Source organism: Oncorhynchus mykiss, chromosome 3 (genome assembly GCF_013265735.2).
Source record: "Oncorhynchus mykiss isolate Arlee chromosome 3, USDA_OmykA_1.1, whole genome shotgun sequence".
Classification (NCBI taxonomy): Eukaryota; Metazoa; Chordata; class Actinopteri; order Salmoniformes; family Salmonidae; genus Oncorhynchus; species Oncorhynchus mykiss.
Window position 1 is genome coordinate 11,787,881 of NC_048567.1, and position 25,732 is coordinate 11,813,612.

Here is a 25,732-nt window from a genome sequence, read left to right on the forward strand (position 1 = left end):
AATGCATTTTAAAATAAATCCCATTTCTTACCTATCCACAATAATCATTCATATCACAAGTTATTATTGATAGAATATCTCCTCTGCCATATAACATGAGACATTCTTCATATAAAGATTCCAAAATGGCCTTTCCTGTATATTGCACTTGTGCAAATGCTTTGTAAACCCGGCCAGTAGATTTACCAAAACATGCAGCCCCCTGCAATATTATCACAACATCTGGGCATGCATGAGTATCAGAAGTCAATATAGGTGTCGGGCCATCAATGGAATGTTGTTATATTTTTAGTAATGTGTTTTTCATTTTTGTTTTCCGCTGAAGGACACTGACGTCAAAGCAGAACTGAAAATTAGACTGAATTAATTTCTGCTGTGCTTGCTTCTTTGAAACAAACGCCTTATTCCAGTCAGCTGTTTTTGTTATAGTAAGACTGAAACCAACACAAGGTGTGAGTGTGTCTTCATAGTGTTTATGCGTATGTGGTGTGGGGAAATGTATGAACTGAATGTGTCCACCTAGTGGATAAAATGTAGTCTACAGTAGTTCCGTTTGTAGACCTTCAAAAAAATGAAAGCCACAGATAGAACAGATAATTTTTTGATGCGGATGTTTAGGAGTTTTACGGTAAATGCGCGTTGCATCGTGGGAATAATAGTAAAATGGAGGTGCCCGTATGGCATGCATGACTTTATACATGTCGACGCTTTAAAACGTGAATTTCGATTTGTCTATAGTTAATGAACAACTATTAATGCGTGCCTTTGTTTTGTATTAGATTTTTATTATCATATTAGCTTGACGACTACAAGGTCATAAAGACGTGCAACACTTCAGGTAAACATGGTCTTGCCTGTTTGCTACGCTAGCTGGCTGAGCTAGCTTAGCTAGGTCAACTTGTAGGCAAAGAGGAACATATTTTTATTTTAGCTACAGAAGCTACCTCTCTTGTTTTTGCAAACATTGTACCTAATATTACACCCGTAGCTAGGTAAGTTACTAGGCTGTAGCAATATGTTTTGTCATGTGCTGTACTGTACATTTTCTTATTTAGTTATCTAGTAAGTTTTAGCTAGCTATTTTACCTTTCAACAATGACTGACGACCTCTGTGTGTATTTCAGGTGAGCCATGTCTCTGTTGAGAGGGTGGCTGAAGGCTGGGGTGTCTCTTTGCCACTCCACACTACAAACAACCAGACAGATACGCACTGGTATGTGTATAATACATTGAAATTCAGATGCAATGTTTTGTAGCTGCTGTAAATGTCATAATAGGCCTATTTTGTGAGCTCACAATTTTCCAACCAGGGCCCTGTGAATTTGATACGTCATATTAAGGCTATCTGTTTTAATGTGTGTACCACAAACAGTACACTGAAACATTAGGTGTCATACAATCGTTGTTTATACTGTAGCATTAGTCATTATAGTTATTCTTGTCAATTTAACATTCTATTGGTACTGGAAGTAGCCCAGCCAATGAGATCAAAATGTGTGTTACAGGTGTGTGCTGTCCAGTCCGTATGAATGCCATTCCTGAGCTGAAGAAGGTGGACAGGTGGACTGAGAAGAGGAGCATGTTTGGGGTTTATGACAACATAGGAATTTTAGGTAATTGAGAAGTTATCAGCATCAAATCATAGCTCATTTGACCTGATGTCAAGACATTGAGTCTTTAATAACTTTAATATCTTTATGAAAGTGCTGCCCAGTCTCTTGGGACTCGAACCATTTCAGCAACATGACACTGTCCTCTGCACTAACTTAAAATATACTCTTGGTTACCAGGTAGATATGAAAATGGACACATGATGAAAATGTCACTTTTGCCCCATGCTAAAAATATAATGTAAGGCTTTTGCCATATTGCCAGTTGATACAAAATGGTACAGTGCTGTCTTTTTGGGGTTAAACCAATTCCAGCACCATGGCACTGTCCACAAGTGCTGCCCAGTCTCTAGGGGGGCTCAAACCATTTCAGCACCATGGCACTGTCCACAAGTACTGCCCAATCTATGAGGCTAAAACCATTTCAGTTTCAGCGACATGCTGCTTTCCACAAGTGCTGTCCAGTTTCTATGGGGTTTGACCCATTTCAGCACCATAGGCACGTGTCGAACTACACACACACTGTCTCTCTCCTATAACAGGCCTTACATCTCTAACGCGTTGTCTGTAGGTGACTTCAAAGCCCACCCTAAGGATCTGATCGTCGGGCCGGTCTGGGTGAAGGGTTTCCGTGGCAATGAGCTGCAGCGTCTGACGAGGAAGAAGAGGATGGTAGGAGACAGGATGATGACGCAGGACAAACATGATATGGAGAAGAGGATCCGCTTCCTCTATCGACACTTCAACCGCTTTGGGAAACATCGCTGATCTGATCTGGGACTGAGCGATCTGGCTAACAATGCTAAATGACTACTGTACTAACAACCTGCCCACTGGACCACATTCAGACTCTAAAGAGAGAAATGTGAGCTACTCAGTTATGCCACTTAGATTTATATCAGCCCCTTATTTTCACCATTTGGTAAGAGGAAGCTGATTGTACATTTTCTGTTAAGTTGACAGCTGGAAAATGTTGGATTCATTTAGTATTGTTAGCACTAAATCAACACGCACATCTGTAAAATACATGTTTTGAACCACACAAAAATGTGATGCTCTATGGTCGGTTAATGTTATCACATTGGGGACTAATGTAAGTCATGTTGTGGGTATACCATGTGTTGTGTAAGATAATAAACAGAAGCTCATTACATTTGAGTTGTAAGCCTACATTAGTATTTGACCTTAAGGTAGTTAGTTATTTTTACCTAAATTATTGATCCATGTGAATGTGCCTATAGCAGTAATTGATATGTATATATATATATATATAATCAATCAGTTACCCAAATATTATATTTGACTAAGCATTCCACATATTAAATTGCGCCACGGCGTGGCTAGCACGTTTTCAATGCAACCGACGACCGGGTTATATTGATCCATACCACAGCTCACTGCTGTGCAATAACGTTTGCACTGCGTCCTCTCTCTCATTTTGTATTAATGTACTAAAGAGGAATAACCGAGTTGTGGTCATGATGAAACGAGTAAATCAAACATAGGGACAGATAGTGATTATTCTACAACTGGGTGTTCGTGAGAGGCCTAGTCGTCCCGGTGGAGAAGGGAGCACTTACAAGCCAGAGCGCGTGTGTGTGGGGTGGGGGGTTGCGGAGTCAACATTCTGTACCAAGCAATGTACCGCAGTGTCGTCCTGCCGCCCTATCCGACACAGAGAAAACTGCAGTACTGCAAAGTGTGGAGAGAGAGAAAGGGGAGCGCAAGAAAGAGGAGGGAGGGGGCTGGGAAAGAGGTACCGCACCATCGTTATGAGTCCAACTGGAGAGGGGAAGGGGAGCGACGCATTATTGCAGTATAGTGCCATCACACAAACACACTAACGAAATTAGCGCACTAAACCCACAAACCGACACACACAGGTACGCTTCCACACACTCGCCGGGAGAGGGGGAACAACGGTGGTGTTAGATAATTCTGAAATTAGACCACCGGAAAATAGTGAAATTATATAATTGGGTAATCTAAAGGAACATGAAATCAGTTGTGTTTAGTTTTGAAGGGGAACGTGCAACCTAAACCATTGGTGTGATTTTGAGCATCTCGACTCAGCATTCTTGGAATATCGCGACTTCTCTTGCATAGATTTATTATCTAAAGAAATTCGCCAAGCATCCTTGGATTTATCTCTTATGGATTTTACGAACTGAAATTGAGAATCTGTGCATCAGCCGTATTCACTTTCAACCTCTTGTTCCGCTGCCTTTCTTCGAGCGAATTATTACCCGACGCTTGCCTGGGTATTGCGGTACTTTGGGGATGACTTGCGGTGCTAAAGCATTGCTTTGAGATTACTGCATCAGCTTCTGCATCCGTTTGTTATTAACGCATCAATTTAATCAGTCGAGTCTCTGAGGTTCTGGACATCTTTGGACGACAGCAGAGGTTTTTCCCATTGCTTTTTTGTGATTTCGCTTTTTAAATTTTTGACTTCAGACCCTTCGCCCTTCGTCTCTCGCGCTCTCTCTCTCTCGCCCCCCTCCCCTACCCCCACAGCTCACTGACAGTGAGTCAGTTCCAAGCAGCTGCATAGAAGATGTGAGTATCAATGCAGGGCTTCCTCTTTTTTACTTATTCTATTGATTTGTTCAATTCACTAAACATGTTTTATTCTAATATGTTGAGTATTTATATCATGTTGTCAGGCTCTTTCTATGCTCTATTGATTTGTTCTAGCTTAATGTATTTTGCTGACGCAAGTCTTTTCCCGTCACAGCAGCTCTGAATAATGGATCTCGTCTACTGTAGTTGATTACCCTCAGTCCTCTTCTGGGCTTCAAAATAAATTCATTTTTTGAATGATTATTTTAATTAATAATTGGCTTATTTCAGCTGAAATGATGTTTTCTTTCTTTATACTATGGGGTTTGAACCATATGGTTCTAGGGACTTCCAGGTTATCAAATGTCTGTGAAGTATTAGAAAATCAATATCAATGTGAACGGATTGGTCTGAGCTGAGGCTAAGACTGTGCAGGATGTTTGTCTTCTTCTCCTGTTACAGGAGGAAATACAGTAGGGTACTACGCATGACATCTGGGATGAGACTGTCCTGCACCTGCAGTATAGAACAAGTTCATGCCTTTCAAATGATGGCTATATTCTTCATGCAATAGTTGCCTGTACTGTATATTTGGCTATTTTCAATAGTCTGAGTCAGGACCAACACCCACATAGGAGTCCATGGAGGCTGTCTGTGTTAGAATGCTCCCCCTCTCACCCCTCCCCTTTCCCTCATCACCCCTCCTCCCCCTCTCTTTCGCCTTCTCTGAACCAAATTAGTTGTTTGCCCCATCTTTTAACACTTCTTAGTTTTCTCTCTATTCTCTCCTTTTATTCCCTTTCTCCTTATCCCTCTCTCTTAATCTCCCTGTTCTCTCCAATCTCTCCTGTTCTCTCCAATCTCTCCTGTTCTCTCCAATCTCTCCTGTTCACCATCTCTACAGCCCCCCTTACTTTTCTTTTGACCTTTCCTCTCATCCTCCTCTTCTTATCTCCATCTTGCTTAATCTGACTCTCTCTCTCCATCTCTCTCTGTCCCCCTCTCCACTCTCTTTCTCTTTCTTTCTTTCTCTCTTTCTCTCTCTCTCGTTCTGTCTCCCTCCCTCTCTCTCTCTCTCTCTCGTTATGTCTCCCCCCCCCTCTCTCTCGTTCTGTCTCTCCCCCCTCTCTCTGTCTCAGGGAGGCATCTATCCCATGTACAACTCTGACTTTATCCCCTTTATTCTCCTCACCAACAGCTTTTCTCCTTTCTGTACCTCATCATTCATCTTTCTAATGCATCGCATTAGTGAAAACCAAGACTGTTCTCAGGGCATTCTCCCAATATTCTATGAAAAGTCACTTCTGTTAGTCAAAACCGGCAGACCTGCCCCGAGAACAGTCTTGGTTTCAGCTAATGCGATATAGCCTCCCCAATACACTTCCTCTCCCTCTTCCCCTCTCTTGCTTCCAATTCCTTCCTTTAGCTCATATCCCTTATTTCCTCCTCCTCCTCCTCCTCCTCCTCTTTCCCCTCTCCTCATTATACCTGCCCTTCTGTGTTTTTAAACTTTTAATTTGAATGTCTTTTATCACTGAGTACTGTTATCAAGGCTTATTTTTTGAAAAAAGTTTGAGTTACAACACCTCTAAAATGTAGTTGTTTCAGCTTGACTGCTAAATGTAAAATGTTCTCCTCCTCCCCTTCCCCCTCTCCCTCACATCTGTCCCTTCTCTTCCTCTCCCCTTTCTCATCTCCCCATTTATTTTTCTTCCCCTTCCTCATCTCTCTTCCCATCTCCCTCCATCCCCCCGCCTATCCCTCGCTTTCCCATCTCTTCTCCTCTCTGTCCCTTCCTACCTCTCTCCCCTTCCCAGGTCTGCCCCAGATGCTGCTCCCCCAGCTGGACCTCCCGGAGCCCCAGGGGCCCCAGGAGCAGATGGAGCCCCAGGTGGAGGGCCCCCACCCCCTCCTCCCAACACCTCCAGCAACCGCAGGCTACAACAGACACAGGCCCAAGTGGAGGAGGTGAGCTAGTGTGACACGCACATACAGTACCAACCAACCTGCTCCTGGCTTCGATACCATGCTCCTAACAGTACTCCCACTCGTGCCAAACCATATAGTACAACATTTTAAAACACAGCAAGTAGCTAGCTTGTCAATCTGGGATTGACGTCACAGCGTGAGACAACTAGCAGCAATTAGGCCAGATCTGGGCTGCATTTCCAGTGGCTCCCTGCTCTCTGCACTCATTCACTCTCCTTGGTGTAAGCAATAGCGCCACCTAGTTTCCCCCATTTTGCTTTCATTTTTCCAATTCAATGAAATAGGGGAAGGGAAGGAATGAGGGCAGAAGTAAAGGAAGAACCTTCTGGACTGAAATGCAGTCACGAGTCAAGCTGTAGAAACAGAGCTGACATTCTTTGATTGTTGGGAAATCTAAAAATAGAGTAGCATAGTCTACTCTACAATGCAATTTGATTTGTTTTACGATTTATTTCAGTAATGCTTTGGCTATCCAGTCTCCGTCAGGGTGTGGGGGTGTGGCTTTCTGGGATCAACATGATATTCCATCGACCTGACCACATGAATTTGTCATTTTATTGCTGTGTGTTTGTGGTGTGTGCATAATGAATGAAGCGCTGAGAAATGTTATAATAACTATTCCAAAATACAATACCCAAGATATCAATTTGGCTAGCATACAATACAACATGGCTAGCATACAATACAACATGGCTAGCATACAATACAACATGGCTAGCATACAATACAACATGGCCAGCATACAATACAACATGGCCAGCATATGATACAACATGGCTAGCATATGATACAACATGGCTAGCATACGATACAACATGGCTAGCATACAATACAACATGGCTAGCATACAATACAACATGGCCAGCATACAATACAACATGGCTAGCATATGATACAACATGGCTAGCATACGATACAACATGGCTAGCATACGATACAACATGGCTAGCATACGATACAACATGGCTAGCATACAATACAACATGGCTAGCATACGATACAACATGGCTGTCTATGATGATGTTTTATATATTCTATTTTTATGGCCAACGGGTGAATGTGGACAAGGTTCTGGAGAGGGACCAGAAGCTGTCGGAGCTGGATGACAGAGCGGATGCTCTCCAGGCCGGGGCCTCCCAGTTAGCTATTAACATAAAGAAAATAACATGGTTGATCAATTTATCTTAGTAATGGACTGCACTGCAGCTTGGGAATGGTTTCATGCTGTATTAAATTGTGTGATGTGGGCTTCTATGGCTCGGGATGTCAGTAAATTCCTCTCCTCGCCTCGCCTCGCCTCTCCTCTTCTCCTCTCCTCTCCTCTCCTCTCCTCTCCTCTCCTCTCCTCTCCTCTCCTCTCCTCTCCTCTCCTCTCCTCTCCTCTCCTCTCATCTTCTCCTCTCTCTCCTCTTCTCCTCTCTCTCCTCTCCTCTCCTCTCCTCTCCTCTCCTTTCCTCTCCTCGCCTCTCCTCTCCTCTCCTCTCCTCTCCTCTCTCTCCTCTCCTCTCCTCTCCTCGCCTTGCATCGCCTCTCCTCTCCTCTTCTCTTCTCCTCTCCTCTCCTCTCCTCACGTACCTACCCCTCTCCTCTCCTCTCCTCTTCTCCTCTCCTCTCCTCACGTACCTACCCCTCTCCTCTCCTCTCCTCTCCTCTCCTCTCCTCTCCTCTCTCTCCTCTTCTCCTCTCTCTCCTCTCCTCTCCTCTCCTCTCCTCTCCTCTCCTCTCCTCTCCTCTCCTCTCCTCTCCTCTCCTCTCCTCTCCTCTCCTATCCTCTCCTCTCCTCTCCTCTCCTTTCCTCTCCTCGCCTCTCCTCTCCTCTCCTCTCTCTCCTCTCCTCGCCTCGCATCGCCTCTCCTCTCCTCTCCTCTTCTCCTCTCCTCTCCTCTCCTCACGTACCTACCCCTCTCCTCTCCTCACGTACCTACCCCTCTCCTCTCCTCTCATCTCCTCTCCTCACGTACCTACCCCTCTCCTCTCCTCTCCTCTCCTCTTCCCACGTACCTACCCCTCTCCTCTCCTCTCCTCTCCTCTCCTCTCCTCTCCAGGTGGTGGATATTATGCGGGTGAATGTGGACAAGGTTCTGGAGAGGGACCAGAAGCTGTCGGAGCTGGATGACAGAGCGGATGCTCTCCAGGCCGGGGCCTCCCAGTTCGAGAGCTGTGCAGCCAAACTCAAGAGCAAATACTGGTGGAAAAACGCAAAGGTAATGACAGTGATCAATGATTATATTGTCATTCACATTAGCAGACACTTTCATCCAAAAGGACTTAAAATTATCATATTCAGGAGAATTGCAAGGTAATGGTAATATTGATAATGAATGTAATAGGGTTATTTAGCCAACTCTTTCTATCCATACAACATGGCTGTCTATGACAGGGTAGGCTAGTGGTTAGAGCGTTGGGCTAGTAACCGGAAGGTTGCAAGTTCAAATCCCCGAGCTGACAAGGTAAAAATCTGTTGTTCTGCCCCTGAACAAGGCAGTTAACCCACTGTTCCTAGGCTGTCTTTGAAAATAAGAATTTGTTCTTAACTGACTTGCCTAGTAAAATAAAGGTAAAATAAAAAATAAAATAAAAAAAAAAGTGACAGTGTACTGTCATATATTCAAGTTAACATATATATCCAGTGTACTGTATGTGGCCCATGGGGGAATCATTCAGAGCTACAACTGCGGTGGTGTTGCAACCAGTACCACGCCCCACCAACCAACTGAGCCATGGTGGTGCAGGGCGCTGAGGCGAACACACAGCGTCTGTCCCTGGAACACTGCCCCCCCCCTTCCCGCGCACTAATCCCCTAATTAGCGTCTGTGGGCGAGAGGAGCGGCGCTCCGGGGAATGGGGAAATATTAATTGCATAGCAATATAGCCCCAAAAATACACTGACTGGACACAAGGGAGTGTGATGAAATGTTACGCTCTGCTTTTTGTGTTTGTCATCGTGCTGGGTTGGTGTGTGTGTGTGTGTGTGTTTTTGGTCAGCAGGACTAACGTTAATCCGCAGAGACTTCATCCCTGAATAAAAAACACATGTTTAATCATCTCGAGGAAAATCTATCAGGTTTATTAACTAGAAGAATAGAAGAATAAAGAAAGCCTTTAACTCTCCATTTGCTTTTCTTTCCAGATGATGATCATTATGGGTATCATTGGAGTTCTTGTGGTCGGAGTCCTTTTCTGTAAGTACCATTATTCACTTTCCGCTATTACCATTCATTGATACCCACTCGCATGTAGCAAGTTAGACGGTTTCTTCACGTCTTTTAAACTTCATTTGACTTTTCGTAGCTGGTTAGGAGAATTAACGTGGCAGGTTAGGAGAATTAGGTTAAAGTTAGGAAAATGGTTAGGGTTAGCTAAAATGCTAACAATATCTAGCTGCAGCCAGGCCTGTCCTGAGAACAGTCTTGGTTTCCACTAATGTAATTCTGAATCCATACTAGTCAAGTGCAGTAGATATTAAGGCGAAGGCCACAGCTATAATCAGTGTGCACTTATAACAGGCCCAGGTCTGCCCTGCTCTGACGGTCTCCTAGTGCCTACTCTTATGTCAATAATTCATGACAACTTATTACAGTAAATGATTGAAACAGTATAAGTCCTCTGTTACCAGTCATTCAGTAGAAACAACACATGTGTAGATGTAGCCCACTGAATGCAAAGATCATTATTTAGCTGTAAACACATTGTTAGATGTATCTTCAGTTTGTGATTTAGGAACCCATAAATCGGCTGACACAATTATTGAATGATCTCTCTCCCCCTCTTTCTCTTTCTCCCTACCCCCCTCTACCCTTTATATATCCCTCTCTCTCCCCCTCTTTCTCTTTCTCCCTACCCCCCCTCTACCCTTTATATATCCCTCTCTCCCCCTCTCTCTTCCTCCCTACCCCCCCTCTACCCTTTATATATCCCTCTCTCTCCCCCTCTTTCTCTTTCTCCCTACCCCCCCCTCTACCCTTTATATCCCTCTCTCTCCCCCTCTTTCTCTTTCTCCCTACCCCCCCCTCTACCCTTTATATCCCTCTCTCTCCCCCTCTCTCTTTCTCCCTACCCCCCCTCTACCCTTTATATCCCTCTCTTTCCCCCTCTTTCTCTTTCTCCCTACCCCCCTCTACCCTTTATATCCCTCTCTCTCCCCCTCTTTCTCTTTCTCCCTACCCCCCCTCTACCCTTTATATATTCCTCTCTCTCCCCCTCTCTCTTTCTCCCTACCCCCCCTCTACCCTTTATATCCCTCTCTTTCCCCCTCTTTCTCTTTCTCCCTACCCCCCTCTACCCTTTATATCCCTCTCTCTCCCCCTCTTTCTCTTTCTCCCTACCCCCCCTCTACCCTTTATATATTCCTCTCTCTCCCCCTCTCTCTTTCTCCCTACCCCCCCTCTACCCTTTATATCCCTCTCTCTCCCCCTCTTTATCTTTCTCCCTACCCCCCCTCTACCCTTTATATCCCTCTCTCTCCCCCTCTTTCTCTTTCTCCCTACCCCCCCCCTCTACCCTTTATATATTCCTCTATCTCCCCTTCTCTCTTTCTCCCTACCCCCCCTCTACCCTTTATATCCCTCTCTCTCCCCCTCTTTCTCTTTCTCCCTACCCCCCCTCTACCCTTCATATATCCCTCTCTCTCCCCCTCTTTCTCTTTCTCCCTACCCCCCCTCTACCCTTTATATCCCTCTCTCTCCCCCTCTTTCTCTTTCTCCCTACCCCCCCCTCTACCCTTTATATCCCTCTCTCTCCCCCTCTCTCTTTCTCCCTACCCCCCCTCTACCCTTTATATCCCTCTCTCTCCCCCTCTTTCTCTTTCTCCCTACCCCCCTCTACCCTTTATATCCCTCTCTCTCCCCTCTCTCTTTCTCCCTACCCCTTCTACCCTTTATATATCCCTCTCTCTCCCCCTCTCTCTCTTTCTCCCTACCCCCCTCTACCCTTTATATCCCTCTCTCTCCCCTCTCTCTTTCTCCCTACCCCCCTCTACCCTTTATATCCCTCTCTCTCCCCCTCTTTCTCTTTCGCCCTACCCCCCCCTACCCTTTATATCCCTCTCTCTCCCCTCTCTCTTTCTCCCTACCCCCCCTCTACCCTTTATATCCCTCTCTCTCCCCCTCTCTCTTTCTCCCTACCCCCCCTCTACCCTTTATATATCCCTCTCTCTCCCCCTCTCTCTTTCTCCCTACCCCCCCTTCTACCCTTTATATATTCCTCTCTCTCCCCCTCTCTCTTTCTCCCTACCCCCCCTCTACCCTTTATATCCCTCTCTCTCCCCCTCTTTCTCCCTACCCCCCTCTACCCTTTATATCCCTCTCTCTCCCCTCTCTCTTTCTCCCTACCCCCCCTCTACCCTTTATATATCCCTCTCTCTCCCCCTCTCTCTTTCTCCCTACCCCCCTTCTACCCTTTATATATTCCTCTCTCTCCCCCTCTCTCTTTCTCCCTACCCCCCTCTACCCTTTATATCCCTCTCTCTCCCCCTCTTTCTCTTTCTCCCTACCCCCCCTCTACCCTTTATATCCCTCTCTCTCCCCTCTCTCTTTCTCCCTACCCCCCCCTCTACCCTTTATATCCCTCTCTCTCCCCCTCTCTCTTTCTCCCTACCCCCCCTCTACCCTTTATATCCCTCTCTCTCCCCCTCTTTCTCTTTCTCCCTACCCCCCTCTACCCTTTATATCCCTCTCTCTCCCCTCTCTCTTTCTCCCTACCCCCCCTCTACCCTTTATATATCCCTCTCTCTCCCCGTCTCTCTTTCTCCCTACCCCCCCTTCTACCCTTTATATATTCCTCTCTCTCCCCCTCTCTCTTTCTCCCTACCCCCTCTACCCTTTATATCCCTCTCTCTCCCCCTCTCTCTTTCTCCCTACCCCCCTCTACCCTTTATATATTCCTCTCTCTCCCCCTCTCTCTTTCTCCCTACCCCCCCTCTACCCTTTATATATCCCTCTCTCTCCCCCTCTCTCTTTCTCCCTACCCCCCTCTACCCTTTATATATCCCTCTCTCTCCCCCTCTCTCTTTCTCCCTACCCCCCCTCTACCCTTTATATCCCTCTCTCTCCCCCTCTTTCTCTTTCTCCCTACCCCCCCCCCCCTCTACCCTTTATATATTCCTCTATCTCCCCTTCTCTCTTTCTCCCTACCCCCCCTCTACCCTTTATATCCCTCTCTCTCCCCCTCTTTCTCTTTCTCCCTACCCCCCCTCTACCCTTCATATATCCCTCTCTCTCCCCCTCTTTCTCTTTCTCCCTACCCCCCCTCTACCCTTTATATCCCTCTCTCTCCCCCTCTTTCTCTTTCTCCCTACCCCCCCCTCTACCCTTTATATCCCTCTCTCTCCCCCTCTCTCTTTCTCCCTACCCCCCCTCTACCCTTTATATCCCTCTCTCTCCCCCTCTTTCTCTTTCTCCCTACCCCCCTCTACCCTTTATATCCCTCTCTCTCCCCTCTCTCTTTCTCCCTACCCCTTCTACCCTTTATATATCCCTCTCTCTCCCCCTCTCTCTCTTTCTCCCTACCCCCCTCTACCCTTTATATCCCTCTCTCTCCCCTCTCTCTTTCTCCCTACCCCCCTCTACCCTTTATATCCCTCTCTCTCCCCCTCTTTCTCTTTCTCCCTACCCCCCCCCCTACCCTTTATATCCCTCTCTCTCCCCTCTCTCTTTCTCCCTACCCCCCCTCTACCCTTTATATCCCTCTCTCTCCCCCTCTCTCTTTCTCCCTACCCCCCCTCTACCCTTTATATATCCCTCTCTCTCCTCCTCTCTCTTTCTCCCTACCCCCCCTTCTACCCTTTATATATTCCTCTCTCTCCCCCTCTCTCTTTCTCCCTACCCCCCCTCTACCCTTTATATCCCTCTCTCTCCCCCTCTTTCTCCCTACCCCCCTCTACCCTTTATATCCCTCTCTCTTCCCTCTCTCTTTCTCCCTACCCCCCCTCTACCCTTTATATATCCCTCTCTCTCCCCCTCTCTCTTTCTCCCTACCCCCCTTCTACCCTTTATATATTCCTCTCTCTCCCCCTCTCTCTTTCTCCCTACCCCCCTCTACCCTTTATATCCCTCTCTCTCCCCCTCTTTCTCTTTCTCCCTACCCCCCCTCTACCCTTTATATCCCTCTCTCTCCCCTCTCTCTTTCTCCCTACCCCCCCCTCTACCCTTTATATCCCTCTCTCCCCCTCTCTCTTTCTCCCTACCCCCCCTCTACCCTTTATATCCCTCTCTCTCCCCCTCTTTCTCTTTCTCCCTACCCCCCTCTACCCTTTATATCCCTCTCTCTCCCCTCTCTCTTTCTCCCTACCCCCCCTCTACCCTTTATATATCCCTCTCTCTCCCCGTCTCTCTTTCTCCCTACCCCCCCTCTACCCTTTATATCCCTCTCTCTCCCCCTCTTTCTCTTTCTCCCTACCCCCCTCTACCCTTTATATCCCTCTCTCTCCCCCTCTCTCTTTCTCCCTACTCCCCCTCTACCCTTTATATATCCCTCTCTCTCCCCCTCTCTCTTTCTCCCTACTCCCCCCTCTACCCTTTATATCCATCTCTCTCCCCCTCTCTCTTTCTCCCTACCCCCCCTCTACCCTTTATATCCCTCTCTCTCTCCCTCTCTCTCCCCCTCTCTCTTTCTCCCTACTCCCCCCTCTACCCTTTATATATCCCTCTCTCTCCCCCTCTTTCTCTTTCTCCCTAACCCCCTATACCCTTTATATCCCTCTCTCTCCCCTCTCTCTTTCTCCCTACCCCTCCTTCCCTTTATATCCCTCTCTCCCCCTCTCTCTTTCTCCCTACCCCCCCCCCTCTACCCTTTATATCCCTCTCTCTCCCCCTCTCTCTTTCTCCCTACCCCCCTCTACCCTTTATATATTCCTCTCTCTCCCCCTCTCTCTTTCTCCCTACCCCCCCTCTACCCTTTATATCCCTCTCTCTCCCCCTCTCTCTTTCTCCCTACCCCCCCTCTACCCTTTATATCCCTCTCTCTCCCCCTCTCTCTTTCTCCCTACTCCCCCCTCTACCCTTTATATATCCCTCTCTCTTTCTCCCTACCCCCCCTCTACCCTTTATATATCCCTCTCTCTCCCCCTCTCTCTTTCTCCCTACCCCCTCTACCCTTTATATCCCTCTCTCTCCCCCTCTCTCTTTCTCCCTACTCCCCCCTCTACCCTTTATATATCCCTCTCTCTCCCCCTCTCTCTTTCTCCCTACTCCCCCCTCTACCCTTTATATCCCTCTCTCTCTCCCTCTCTCTCCCCCTCTCTCTTTCTCCCTACTCCCCCCTCTACCCTTTATATCCCTCTCTCTCTCCCTCTCTCTCCCCCTCTCTCTTTCTCAATACTCCCCCCTCTACCCTTTATATATCCCTCTCTCTCCCCCTCTCTCTTTCTCCCTACCCCCCCTCTACCCTTTATATCCCTCTCTCTCCCCCTCTCTTTCTCCCTACCCCCCCTCTACCCTTTATATCCCTCTCTCTCTCCCTCTCTCTCCCCCTCTCTCTTTCTCCCTACTCCCCCCTCTACCCTTTATATATCCCTCTCTCTCCCCCTCTCTCTTTCTCCCTACCCCTTCTACCCTTTATATATCCCTCTCTCTCCCCCTCTTTCTCTTTCTCCCCCAACCCCTCTACCCTATATATATCCCTCTCTCTCTCCCCCTCTATCTCCCCTATTTCTCTTTCTCCCTACCCCCCCTCTACCCTTTATATCCCTCTCTCTCCCCCTCTATCTCTTTCTCCCTACCCCTTCTACCCTTTATATATCCCTCTCTCTCCCCCTCTATCTCCCCTATTTCTCTTTCTCCCTACCCCCCCTCTACCCTTTATATCCCTCTCTCTCCCCCTCTCTCTTTCTCCCTACCCCCTCTACCCTTTATATCCCTCTCTCTCCCCTATTTATCTTTCTCCCTACCCCCCCTCTACCCTTTACATATCCCTCTCTCTCCCCCTCTTTCTCTTTCTCCCCCAACCCCTCTACCCTATATATATCCCTCTCTCTCTCCCCCTCTTTCTCTTTCTCCCTACCCCCCCTCTACCCTTTATATATCCCTCTCCTTCCCCCTCTTTCTCCCTACCCCCCCCCTCTACCCTTTATATATCCCTCTCTCTCCCCCTCTTTCTCTTTCTCCCCCAACCCCTCTACCCTATATATATCCCTCTCTCTCTCCCCCTCTATCTCCCCTATTTCTCTTTCTCCCTACCCCCCCTCTACCCTTTATATCCCTCTCTCCCCCTCTTTCTCCCCTATTTCTCTTTCTCCCTACCCCCCCTCTACCCTTTATATCCCTCTCTCTCCCCCTCTTTCTCCCCTATTTCTCTTTCTCCCTACCCCCCCCTCTACCCTTTATATCCCTCTCTCTCCCCCTCTCTCTTTCTCCCTACCCCCCCTCTACCCTATATATATCCCTCTCTCTCTCCCCCTCTATCTCCCCTATTTCTCTTTCTCCCTACCCCCCTCTACCCTATATATATCCCTCTCTCTCTCCCCCTCTATCTCCCCTATTTCTCTTCCTCCCTACCCCCCCTCTACCCTTTATATATCCCTCTTTCTCTTTCTCCCTACCCCCCCTCTACCCTTTATATATCCCTGTTTCTCTTTCTCCCTACCCCCCCTCTACCCTTTATATATCCCTCTTTCTCTTTCTCCCTACCCCCCCTCTACCCTTTATATCCCTCTCTCTTCCTCCCTACCCCCCCTCTACCCTTTATATCCCTCTCTCTCTCCCTCTCTCTCCCCCTCTCTCTTTCTCCCTACTCCCCCCTCTACCCTTTATATATCCCTCTCTCTCCCCCTCTTTCTCTTTCTCCCTACCCCCCTCTACCCTTTATATCCCTCTCTCTCCCCTCTCTCTTTCTCCCTACCCCCCCTACCCTTTATATCCCTCTCTCCCCCTCTCTCTTTCTCCCTAACCCCCCCTCTACCCTTTATATCCCTCTCTCTCCCCCTCTCTCTTTCTCCCTACCCCCCTCTACCCTTTATATATTCCTCTCTCTCCCCCTCTCTCTTTCTCCCTACCCCCCCCTCTACCCTTTATATCCCTCTCTCTCCCCCTCTCTCTTTCTCCCTACCCCCCCTCTACCCTTTATATCCCTCTCTCTCCCCCTCTCTTTCTCCCTACTCCCCCCTCTACCCTTTATATATCCCTCTCTCTTTCTCCCTACCCCCCCTCTACCCTTTATATATCCCTCTCTCTCCCCCTCTCTCTTTCTCCCTACCCCCCTCTACCCTTTATATCCCTCTCTCTCCCCCTCTCTCTTTCTCCCTACTCCCCCCTCTACCCTTTATATATCCCTCTCTCTCCCCCTCTCTCTTTCTCCCTACTCCCCCCTCTACCCTTTATATCCCTCTCTCTCTCCCTCTCTCTCCCCCTCTCTCTTTCTCCCTACTCCCCCCTCTACCCTTTATATCCCTCTCTCTCTCCCTCTCTCTCCCCCTCTCTCTTTCTCAATACTCCCCCCTCTACCCTTTATATATCCCTCTCTCTCCCCCTCTCTCTTTCTCCCTACCCCCCCTCTACCCTTTATATCCCTCTCTCTCCCCCTCTCTTTCTCCCTACCCCCCCTCTACCCTTTATATCCCTCTCTCTCTCCCTCTCTCTCCCCCCCTCTCTTTCTCCCTACTCCCCCCTCTACCCTTTATATATCCCTCTCTCTCCCCCTCTCTCTTTCTCCCTACCCCTTCTACCCTTTATATATCCCTCTCTCTCCCCCTCTTTCTCTTTCTCCCCCAACCCCTCTACCCTATATATATCCCTCTCTCTCTCCCCCTCTATCTCCCCTATTTCTCTTTCTCCCTACCCCCCCTCTACCCTTTATATCCCTCTCTCTCCCCCTCTATCTCTTTCTCCCTACCCCCCCTCTACCCTTTATATCCCTCTCTCTCCCCCTCTATCTCCCCTATTTCTCTTTCTCCCTACCCCCCCTCTACCCTTTATATCCCTCTCTCTCCCCCTCTCTCTTTCTCCCTACCCCCCTCTACCCTTTATATCCCTCTCTCTCCCCTATTTATCTTTCTCCCTACCCCCCCTCTACCCTTTACATATCCCTCTCTCTCCCCCTCTTTCTCTTTCTCCCCCAACCCCTCTACCCTATATATATCCCTTTCTCTCTCCCCCTCTTTCTCTTTCTCCCTACCCCCCCTCTACCCTTTATATATCCCTCTCTCTCCCCCTCTTTCTCCCTACCCCCCCCCCTCTACCCTTTATATATCCCTCTCTCTCCCCCTCTTTCTCTTTCTCCCCCAACCCCTCTACCCTATATATATCCCTCTCTCTCTCCCCCTCTATCTCCCCTATTTCTCTTTCTCCCTACCCCCCCTCTACCCTTTATATCCCTCTCTCCCCCTCTTTCTCCCCTATTTCTCTTTCTCCCTACCCCCCCTCTACCCTTTATATCCCTCTCTCTCCCCCTCTTTCTCCCCTATTTCTCTTTCTCCCTACCCCCCCTCTACCCTTTATATCCCTCTCTCTCCCCCTCTCTCTTTCTCCCTACCCCCCCTCTACCCTATATATATCCCTCTCTCTCTCCCCCTCTATCTCCCCTATTTCTCTTTCTCCCTACCCCCCTCTACCCTATATATATCCCTCTCTCTCTCCCCCTCTATCTCCCCTATTTCTCTTCCTCCCTACCCCCCCTCTACCCTTTATATATCCCTCTTTCTCTTTCTCCCTACCCCCCCTCTACCCTTTATATATCCCTGTTTCTCTTTCTCCCTACCCCCCCTCTACCCTTTATATATCCCTCTTTCTCTTTCTCCCTACCCCCCCTCTACCCTTTATATCCCTCTCTCTCCCCTCTCTCTTCCTCCCTACCCCCCCTCTACCCTATATATATTCCTCTCTCTCCCCTCTCTCTTCCTCCCTACCCCCCCTCTACCCTTTATATATTCCTCTCTCTCCCCTCTCTCTTCCTCCCTACCCCCCCTCTACCCTTTATATATCCCTATTTCTCTTTCTCCCTACCCCCCCTCTACCCTTTATATATTCCTCTCTCTCCCCTCTCTCTTCCTCCCTACCCCCCCTCTACCCTTTATATATTCCTCTCTCTCCCCTCTCTCTTCCTCCCTACCCCCCCTCTACCCTTTATATATCCCTCTCTCTCCCTCTCCATCTTTCTCATAGTGTACTTCTTCTATTGAGTAATCCCAGCGTGGCAGGACACAGACATGAGAGCGGAATAGGAGAGAAGAAGAAAACAAATCGACCCAAATCCAAACTCCAGTCCCGCCCCCTTTTCCTCCACACCAGGTCTTCCATCTAGCACTTAAACATGACGCTAGTGTGTAGATGTTGTTGCTCTCTTTTCTCTTCGTCCTCCTGCCCTTCTTTTTGATCCATCTTTCTTCCTCTGTTTTGGTGTGCTGTCTCACTCACTATCTCCTGCCTCTGCGTCTCATACATTATTGAAATGTGCAGTAGGGAAAGAGAGAGCGAGAGCGAGAGAGCAGGAAGGGAATGAAGGAGGGAGGAGATAAGAAACCCCTTGTGACACAGGGACAGAGAGGACTGGAGCATACTGTAGGGAAAGAGAGAAAGCAGGAAGAAGTGAAAGAGAGAGAGAGAGGGAGTGCAAGGAGAGAGCAGCAGAGAAGCAGTTCTTTCTATCCAGATACGCCAAAGCTTGTTCGTGTTACCTTTTGGAGAGCGTACCACATTTGTAAATTGATACTGACATACAATACCTAACAACCCCTCCTGATCCCCTACCTCATACCACTACCATTATTAATACTACTTACTAATACAAGGTCATGTTTAAGAGTATGATCATTTTGTCATGTGTGTGTACTTGTGATCCAAATCAGTGTAGCCAGTAGCTTTTTCCAGGGTTAGTTGATGTAGGCCTTGACTGGCATTCCTGCCTTTTCCTTTACCTCCCTCTTCCTCTCACTCGCTGACTGTAGTGTTTAAGAGAGAGATAGAGAGAGATAATAAGAAAAGCCAGGAAGGATACTGGAAAAGGCAGAAACCACTTTTGGGACACTGACTTTTAGTATATCTTTATTCTTGTACCACAGACAGACAGACGGACAGTTAGCTAGATTGACATTGACAGACAGAAACAGACGGTCTGTACCTACATAGAGTATTCTTTCAGGAGTGCAGACAAAAGTCTATAGAGTATTAACTCTCGACACACCTAAAGGCAGGTCTGTGTAATAAAACATAGCACATTTTTGATTGATTAGTGAGCAGCTTTACTGTGTTGTGGTTGTGTTCAGACACTCTTGTACGTTCTAGTAGAGAGGGTACAGGGTTAGGGAGGAATGGTTCAATAGACTGTCCCTTATCTGGAGAGGACATAACCAAATAACCCACTTCCTGCACATCAAACCAACAAAAACACACACACTGTTACCTACAGTAGCCAATAGACTGTTACCTACAGTATCCAATAGGCCCAATGGAAGTAGTGTTTGTGTCTTACTTGACTTGCATGGCAGACGATGTCCATAGTTTTGCCTATTTGTGTGACCTATGTATCTGCCATTTCTGAAACTTAACTGCCGATTGTACATTTATTTTGTTTGGTTTAGTGGTTTTCAGGACCTGTGTATAGGCTACTGTAGTTATGCGCCCAATTAGTAACTCATGCGTATGCAATATAATGAATCTCAAGAGTTTGCCAAATTTTTGTTGCTCACATGCTTTCAAAAGAACTAATACACAACCAGAGAACAATGGTTGCTACAGTAGTATTCTGTCAGGGAAAAAACGACAACCGAAAACCATAGTAGCGTACAAGTAGTACTATAAAGTACTTCATCTTTGCCAGACTATTGCTCCTGAAAATGTGTTTTTTAGTTAGTTTATATTTTACTTTTGGTGTTGGATATTCCAGAAAATATAATTTTCCTCTCAATGGTTGATAGAGGGACTGTTTGACACATTGTACAAAAAAAAATATTAAAAATAGCTATGTGTAAATTGCATTTATGAATGAAAATAGTGGTGATTCCTCAAAACAATGATCTAATAATATTGTGCAATAATATTATTAGGTAAATAAATGATACAACATGATAATACTGGGAGAGATACAACTGGATCGTGAGAATTCGTTAAACGCATGCTTACCACTTGATGCTAATAAAGAAAATCATCAACATGAATGTTTTCATCATTGAAGTGAAAATGAACAGGTTTAATCCCACACCGTCTCTCCAGATTCAGAGAACAACACCAATGATACTATCAAAGAAAACATTTATTTGAAGAAAATGTATAACTGTTTATAGTACAACAGTAATTCACATTACAGCAACTCTTAAGACATGCAAGAAAAAAAAGAAGAAAAATGTATTATTTGTCTGTTTGGACAGAAATTTGCTTCGCATCTCTAGGCTCCTGTTGTCTTACTACAAACAACAGTTAAAAATACAAGGAGGTCCATAGGGAGCATGGGGAACTTACCTATTTCATCACTTGGTAGAAGAACAGAACGGTGATAACCAGAACCCAGGACCATCCAGTAGTAATCTGTAACAACAAGGAATAGTTTGGACTAATATGAATGGACACCATTTTGTTTCTGCTCAGGTTATCCCATTGACTAACAGTCAGCAGGCACCCAACAGGAGAAAACATTTAGCAAAAGAGCAGTATCTGAACCTGCCTGATAAGAACACTCTATTTTAGTTGTCCATTCACGCATAATGAACGTGACCCATCAGCAATGCTGATGTTCACCTAATTTCCTATTGTCCTCTCACGCCTGTGTCTGTAGCAGCCTACCTGGCTCAGGTGTCTCTACTGTCAGGCTGAGGGAGAGGGGTGTGTCCAGGGCCGGGTGGGTCACTCTGCAGGTGACCGTGGTTCCAGGGGGGAAGGTGGAGGGGTGCAGGGTGAGGTGGGAGGAGATGGACATGGTCCTGTCGCTGTGCTGCCGATGGCTGGAGAGGAGACACCTGGTCTGATAGAACGCCTGGCTCTGAGTCTGTAGAGGAGACGGAGAACCACTCCATCTGAGAGAGAAGAGAGTCTCAGTATAATGTCTGTAATATTTAGGATATCCATATTATAAGTGCTGTACGATGACCTACCAATGATCTTCTGATTTCATTAGAGGTATGATCGCTGTGTGCTTGTGTGCTAATCACTTTGTAACAGTGGTATCTGTGAATATGAATGACTGAATATTTCATTGGTCGACCGTACCAGACACACCTGGACATCCAGAGGGTAGTAGTTCTTGCAGTGGCAGCTCAGTTTCTGGGGCAACTCATCCCGAAATACCAGCTTCTCCTCAGAGAGAGAAACATGAGGAGGTTCTGAAGACAGAGAGACTTCGTATTTAGATGTGAATAGTGTGCACACTATGTCACACATGACATAGACACCTAATGTAATAAACGCATGTTCATATGTGTAGAGAAATAATGTACACAGGAGCAATGTGGGTTAAGTGCCTTGCTTAAGGGATTTTCCACATTTTTGTCGCTGACATTCAAACCAGCAACCTTTCGGTTATTGTACCAACACTCTTAACCACTAGGCTAGGCATCCACGCTCGAACCCTCCCTCTCCACGTGTACCGGAGGAGGAAAAAACGATGCGAAACAGAGTATGATGAGGTGAAAATGAGGTCCAATTCTCATAGTAAGAAAGTAATCATTCAGTAAACCTCTGGGTTCCTAGCTATGACAGTAATATTTTCCGTCTCTGGGTGGATAATAAAGTTGGAATGTTGAACATGGAGGTCCTAATGCACTTTATGTTGTGATGGTAAGTAGACCTAACTCATCCAACACTAATAGCACCATCATAACTACTTAAATAATGCCTTTATTCTCTCACCTGCTGGCCCCTCCTCCGCCTCCATCTGCCCTGCCCTAATCGCCAGCATTTTCCTTCCACTTCCTCTGTGCTGCCACTCAAGCCCCAGCTCCTGCCCTGGGGGTGGGGCCTGCTGCCTGAAGCCAGTCCAGGAAGGCCACGCCCCCTAGAGGAGCAGAGTGGGACTCTGAGCGAGAGAACACCAGGAACACCACTGGGGAAGACAAGGGAGAGAGAAAGAAGGGGTTAGGGAGAAAGAAGCAAGTGAAAAGTAGAGAAAGTGCAAGGTACTAGATAAAGAAAGAGGGGTGATGAGAGAAGAGGCTGGGGTGAGAGAATGAATCATTACAATATGACCCGTCTACTCTACCACAGGCATACTACCAAAAGCATTATAATAACCTCCTTGTCTCACCCTCAGTCAGCAAAGTTCCTGATTGGCTGAGGGTGAGTTCCAGTTTGCTTTGTATGAGAGCTGGACGATCTGATTGGTCCAGTGGCAGTGTCTGCAGGACCAATTTGAGGCTGAGCACGCCACCCTCCATCTGCAAGGAGCCAATGAAATAAGCTGGTTCTGTGGAGACCTCCTTTGCTTTATGAAGGAAGTAGCGGCTGATCTCACATGTCACTTCCTGCTCGTTACAGTCAGCGTGGAGCAGCAGGTCTGCCTCTGGGATCTCGTGAGACTCAACTGTCAGAAAGCAGAGAGGGGTGGAGGGAGAGTGCAGGAGAGGGATGGTGTGAGGGAGAGAGAAGGGTAAGGTAATTCCATCAGGTAACTCTGCTGTACAAAAGAGAACCTGATAATGAACCAACCTTTAGTCTCCAAGATGATGTTGTCAGGATCGGGGACAGCAGGAGGGTTGAAGGGGGTCAGAGTATCAGGTGAAAGATCAGGGGTCCACGGCCAGGTCTCTGAGGACAAGCGTGGCTGAGGTGAGGCTGAAGAGAGCCCCACCTCCCATTTCCCCCACCCCACTACTCTCCTCCACCAGAGAACAGGACAGCACCACGTCTGCTCGTCCCTGGCCTAAGAGTCCAGAATATACCGCTATTTTATGTTTAGAAAATGTCGGGAGTGAAGACAAAAAATTCTTACCAGAAACGCATGTAATCAAATATCCAAAAAGCAGCATTTCAAGCATCTTTCCAGTAGTTTTTTTTGTCATCAGTAATGACTGACTTTTCAGAAATATACAGAATAGACCCCTGATTGCATAATTGAATTAATGACCACGCTCGAAATCACAGTCGAAGATATAAGAAAACTATTTTGATACAGTGAAAATGTTAGGCTGTTATACCGTGAAGTTACTTTTGTTTGAAGGTAAACCAAATAAATCAAGTAAAATACATGGTCGATTAAAAGTTCGCGTTGAACGTCTAGGGTTTGATAAGAATAATAAGAATGATGAGACCCATTGATTTATCAAACACCGATTAATAGATGCCATGTTTCCAGCGTGTGTTTCCCATTGCGCTATAGTTTGTTTTCAGCGTTCGAAGCTAGTGCGTCATTGTAGAATTTAGAGAAACTTTGCTGAATTAAAGTGAAAGAGAGTTGTCCATTTTTCAGCATATCCTCCAGAGCAATAACCTCATCCCTCATTAGTTGCTGAAATAAATGTGTCCATAACATGTGATCATAGTTAGCCAAACCAATAGATGGCGCTGCTGTTATGTGTATCTGAGTGTTATACTATATAGTACGAGTGAGCCAAGTTAGGCATTACTTACTATGCACTAAATGGAGTTGTATGGATGCTAAACAATGATGCTGAAGTAATCAACATAACCTTGCCTTTGTATAGAACAAACAACGTACAAAACACGTTGTCTATTCCAACGCTCTGCTAAAAACTGTTCCGCGCTCAGGTAAAAAAAAAAAAACTGCGGCTCAAAATTTGCTCCATTCATTAAAATCACAAGTAAACAAACACCCATCTATTTTTTGTGACTACCTGGACCTCCCATTTGGTTTTGAAGTATTGAAACCAAAACATATGGATTTGAATAAACATGAAAAGGTGAATGTAAGAAGCACACATCATTTCAAATAGGCTACATATCAAATGAAATAGCATATAAACACTCTAAACAGGTCAGGAGTTTAAGTTTAATGAATTATTTAGTCTATATTATTTAAATTATTTGTGCAGAAGGTTCTACATGGAACCCAGAAGCGTTCTACCTAGAACATTTTTTTATTTTTTTACCTATAACCAAAAAGGGTTCTCCTATGGGGACAGCTGAAGAACCCTTTGGGAACTATTTTTTCTAAAAGTGTATGGGTAATTATGGGTCCTGGTCAAAAGTAGTGCACTACATAGGGAATAGGGTGTCATTTTAGACGTAGGCTCTCTGCATAAGTTAACAAAGCCAATTTACTCCATACTCACACCAGACCTCAGTTCAAATATTTAAAATACTATTTGAACCCAGGTCTGACACACACACAGTCTCCTAGCATCAGTCAGTGTGTTAAGTAGGCTACATTAGCTCCAAGGAGCGATGAGACATGATGGTTGCTGTAGACAGATGGCCAGAATTACGGAGGTTACACATTATTTACGACATCCATCTCTCTCTCTCTCTCTCTCTCTCCTTATTTTCCAGACAGAAAGAGAGAGAGGAGAGAGGAAGAGAGGGAAGGGGAGGTTAAGGAGGAGAGAACAGTTGGGATAGATAGTGGTCAAGCTCCTGAGGTTCAAGGACAAGGTAGCTGTTCTGGAAAGAGCCAAGAACTTGAGAGGAACGTATATCTTCCTCAACGAGGACTATCCTGAAGCTGTGCGCCAGAAGAGGAAAGAACTGATCCCAGCCATGAAAGCTGCAAGAACGTGTGCGGACATTGCGTACATCCGCTATGACAGGCACATTGTCCACCCTCCCTCCCAGAAGCCTGGAAGGGATGAGAGAGCCAAGCCTATGGGTACGTAGCCTAAACCTCGCAGCACACCAATGGATTAACGGACTGCTGAATGTATTCATATTTTCAATATTATGTCTGTCTCTGATAAGCTTCCCAGGAAAAGGCTGAAAATAGCCCATATTAATATATGTAGCCTTAGAAATAAGGTTAATGAAATCAATAATTTGCTAACATCAGATAACATTCATATATTAGACATTTCTGAGACTCACTTAGATAATTCATTTGATGATACATCAGTAGCAATACTGTCACGCCCTGACCTTTTTCACCGGTGCTTGTCTCCACCCCCCTTCAGGTGTCTCCCATCTTCCTTATTATCCCCTGTGTATTTATACCTGTGTTCTCTGTCTGTTTTTGCCAGTTTGTCTTGTTCGTTCAAGCTTACCAGCAGTTTTCCTGTCAGCTCCTATCGTTTCCCAGCCTCTTTTTGCTAGTCCTCCCGGTTTTGACCTTTGCCTGTCCTGACCCTGCACCCGCCCACCTGACCTCTCTGCCTAACCCTGAGCCTGCCTGCCGTCCTGTACCTTTGCCTTACCCCGGATTTTTGACCCCTGCCTGCCTTGACCTGTCTTTGCCTGCCCCTGTTTGCTACAATAAACAGTGTTACTTCGACAGTCTGCATCTGGGTCTTACCTTGATTCCTGATAAAAACAAGGATATAACATTTATAGAAGGGACATAAATGCTTATGGGGGAGGAGTTGCTGTATATATTCAGGGCCATATACCTGTAATGCTTAGAAGATCTCATGTCAAGTGTTATTGAAGTGTTGTGGTTGCAGGTTCACTTGGCACATCTAAAGCCTTTTCTTTTGGGGTGTTGTTATAGGCCACCAAGTGCTGACAGTCAGTATCTAAATAGTGTATGTGATGTAAACAGAGATGTCTACT

At 46.5% G+C, this 25,732-nt stretch overlaps 3 protein-coding genes across 4 annotated transcripts; 2 read left to right on the plus strand and 1 right to left on the minus strand.

Annotated features, from left to right (window-relative positions):
* Positions 1-611: 611 nt before the first annotated feature.
* Positions 612-2,780, plus strand: mrpl51 (mitochondrial ribosomal protein L51). Of its 2 annotated transcripts, none has more exons than XM_021590639.2 (4): positions 612-838; positions 1,125-1,213; positions 1,506-1,613; positions 2,182-2,780. In XM_021590639.2, the coding sequence occupies exons 2-4, from the start codon at positions 1,132-1,134 to the stop codon at positions 2,376-2,378; spliced, it is 387 nt and encodes a 128-aa protein (XP_021446314.1). In that variant the 5' UTR covers positions 612-838; positions 1,125-1,131; the 3' UTR covers positions 2,379-2,780. The 2 variants fall into 2 exon arrangements, with proteins under 2 accessions (XP_021446314.1, XP_021446322.1); XM_021590647.2 differs by having other exon boundaries at positions 621-992.
* Positions 2,781-3,349: 569 nt separating this feature from the next.
* On the plus strand, positions 3,350-20,240 carry LOC110509655 (vesicle-associated membrane protein 1). Its single transcript, XM_036969127.1, has 5 exons — positions 3,350-4,169; positions 5,990-6,140; positions 8,207-8,365; positions 9,292-9,343; positions 18,254-20,240. Coding segments are annotated over exons 1-5 (381 nt in total). The 5' UTR covers positions 3,350-4,167; the 3' UTR covers positions 18,271-20,240.
* Positions 20,233-23,783, minus strand: LOC110509592 (tapasin-related protein). The gene is given in 11 exon segments (XM_036969135.1): positions 20,233-20,588; positions 20,590-20,611; positions 20,867-21,032; positions 21,034-21,096; positions 21,299-21,507; positions 21,627-21,668; positions 21,932-22,053; positions 22,055-22,121; positions 22,323-22,598; positions 22,724-22,808; positions 22,810-23,783. Coding segments are annotated over 11 exon segments (1,362 nt in total). The 5' UTR covers positions 23,077-23,783; the 3' UTR covers positions 20,233-20,545.
* Positions 23,784-25,732: the final 1,949 nt, after the last annotated feature.

Bases quoted from the DNA above. Each gene is read 5' to 3' on its own strand.
- mrpl51 (XM_021590639.2), top strand. From the start codon at position 1,132: ATGTCTCTGTTGAGAGGGTGGCTGAAGGCTGGGGTGTCTCTTTGCCAC. The intron at 1,214-1,505 runs GTATGTGTATAA...TGTGTGTTACAG, and splicing joins AACCAGACAGATACGCACTG to GTGTGTGCTGTCCAGTCCGT. The intron at 1,614-2,181 runs GTAATTGAGAAG...CGTTGTCTGTAG, and splicing joins TGACAACATAGGAATTTTAG to GTGACTTCAAAGCCCACCCT.
- LOC110509655 (XM_036969127.1), top strand. The intron at 6,141-8,206 runs GTGAGCTAGTGT...TCTCCTCTCCAG, and splicing joins CACAGGCCCAAGTGGAGGAG to GTGGTGGATATTATGCGGGT. The intron at 8,366-9,291 runs GTAATGACAGTG...TTTTCTTTCCAG, and splicing joins ACTGGTGGAAAAACGCAAAG to ATGATGATCATTATGGGTAT.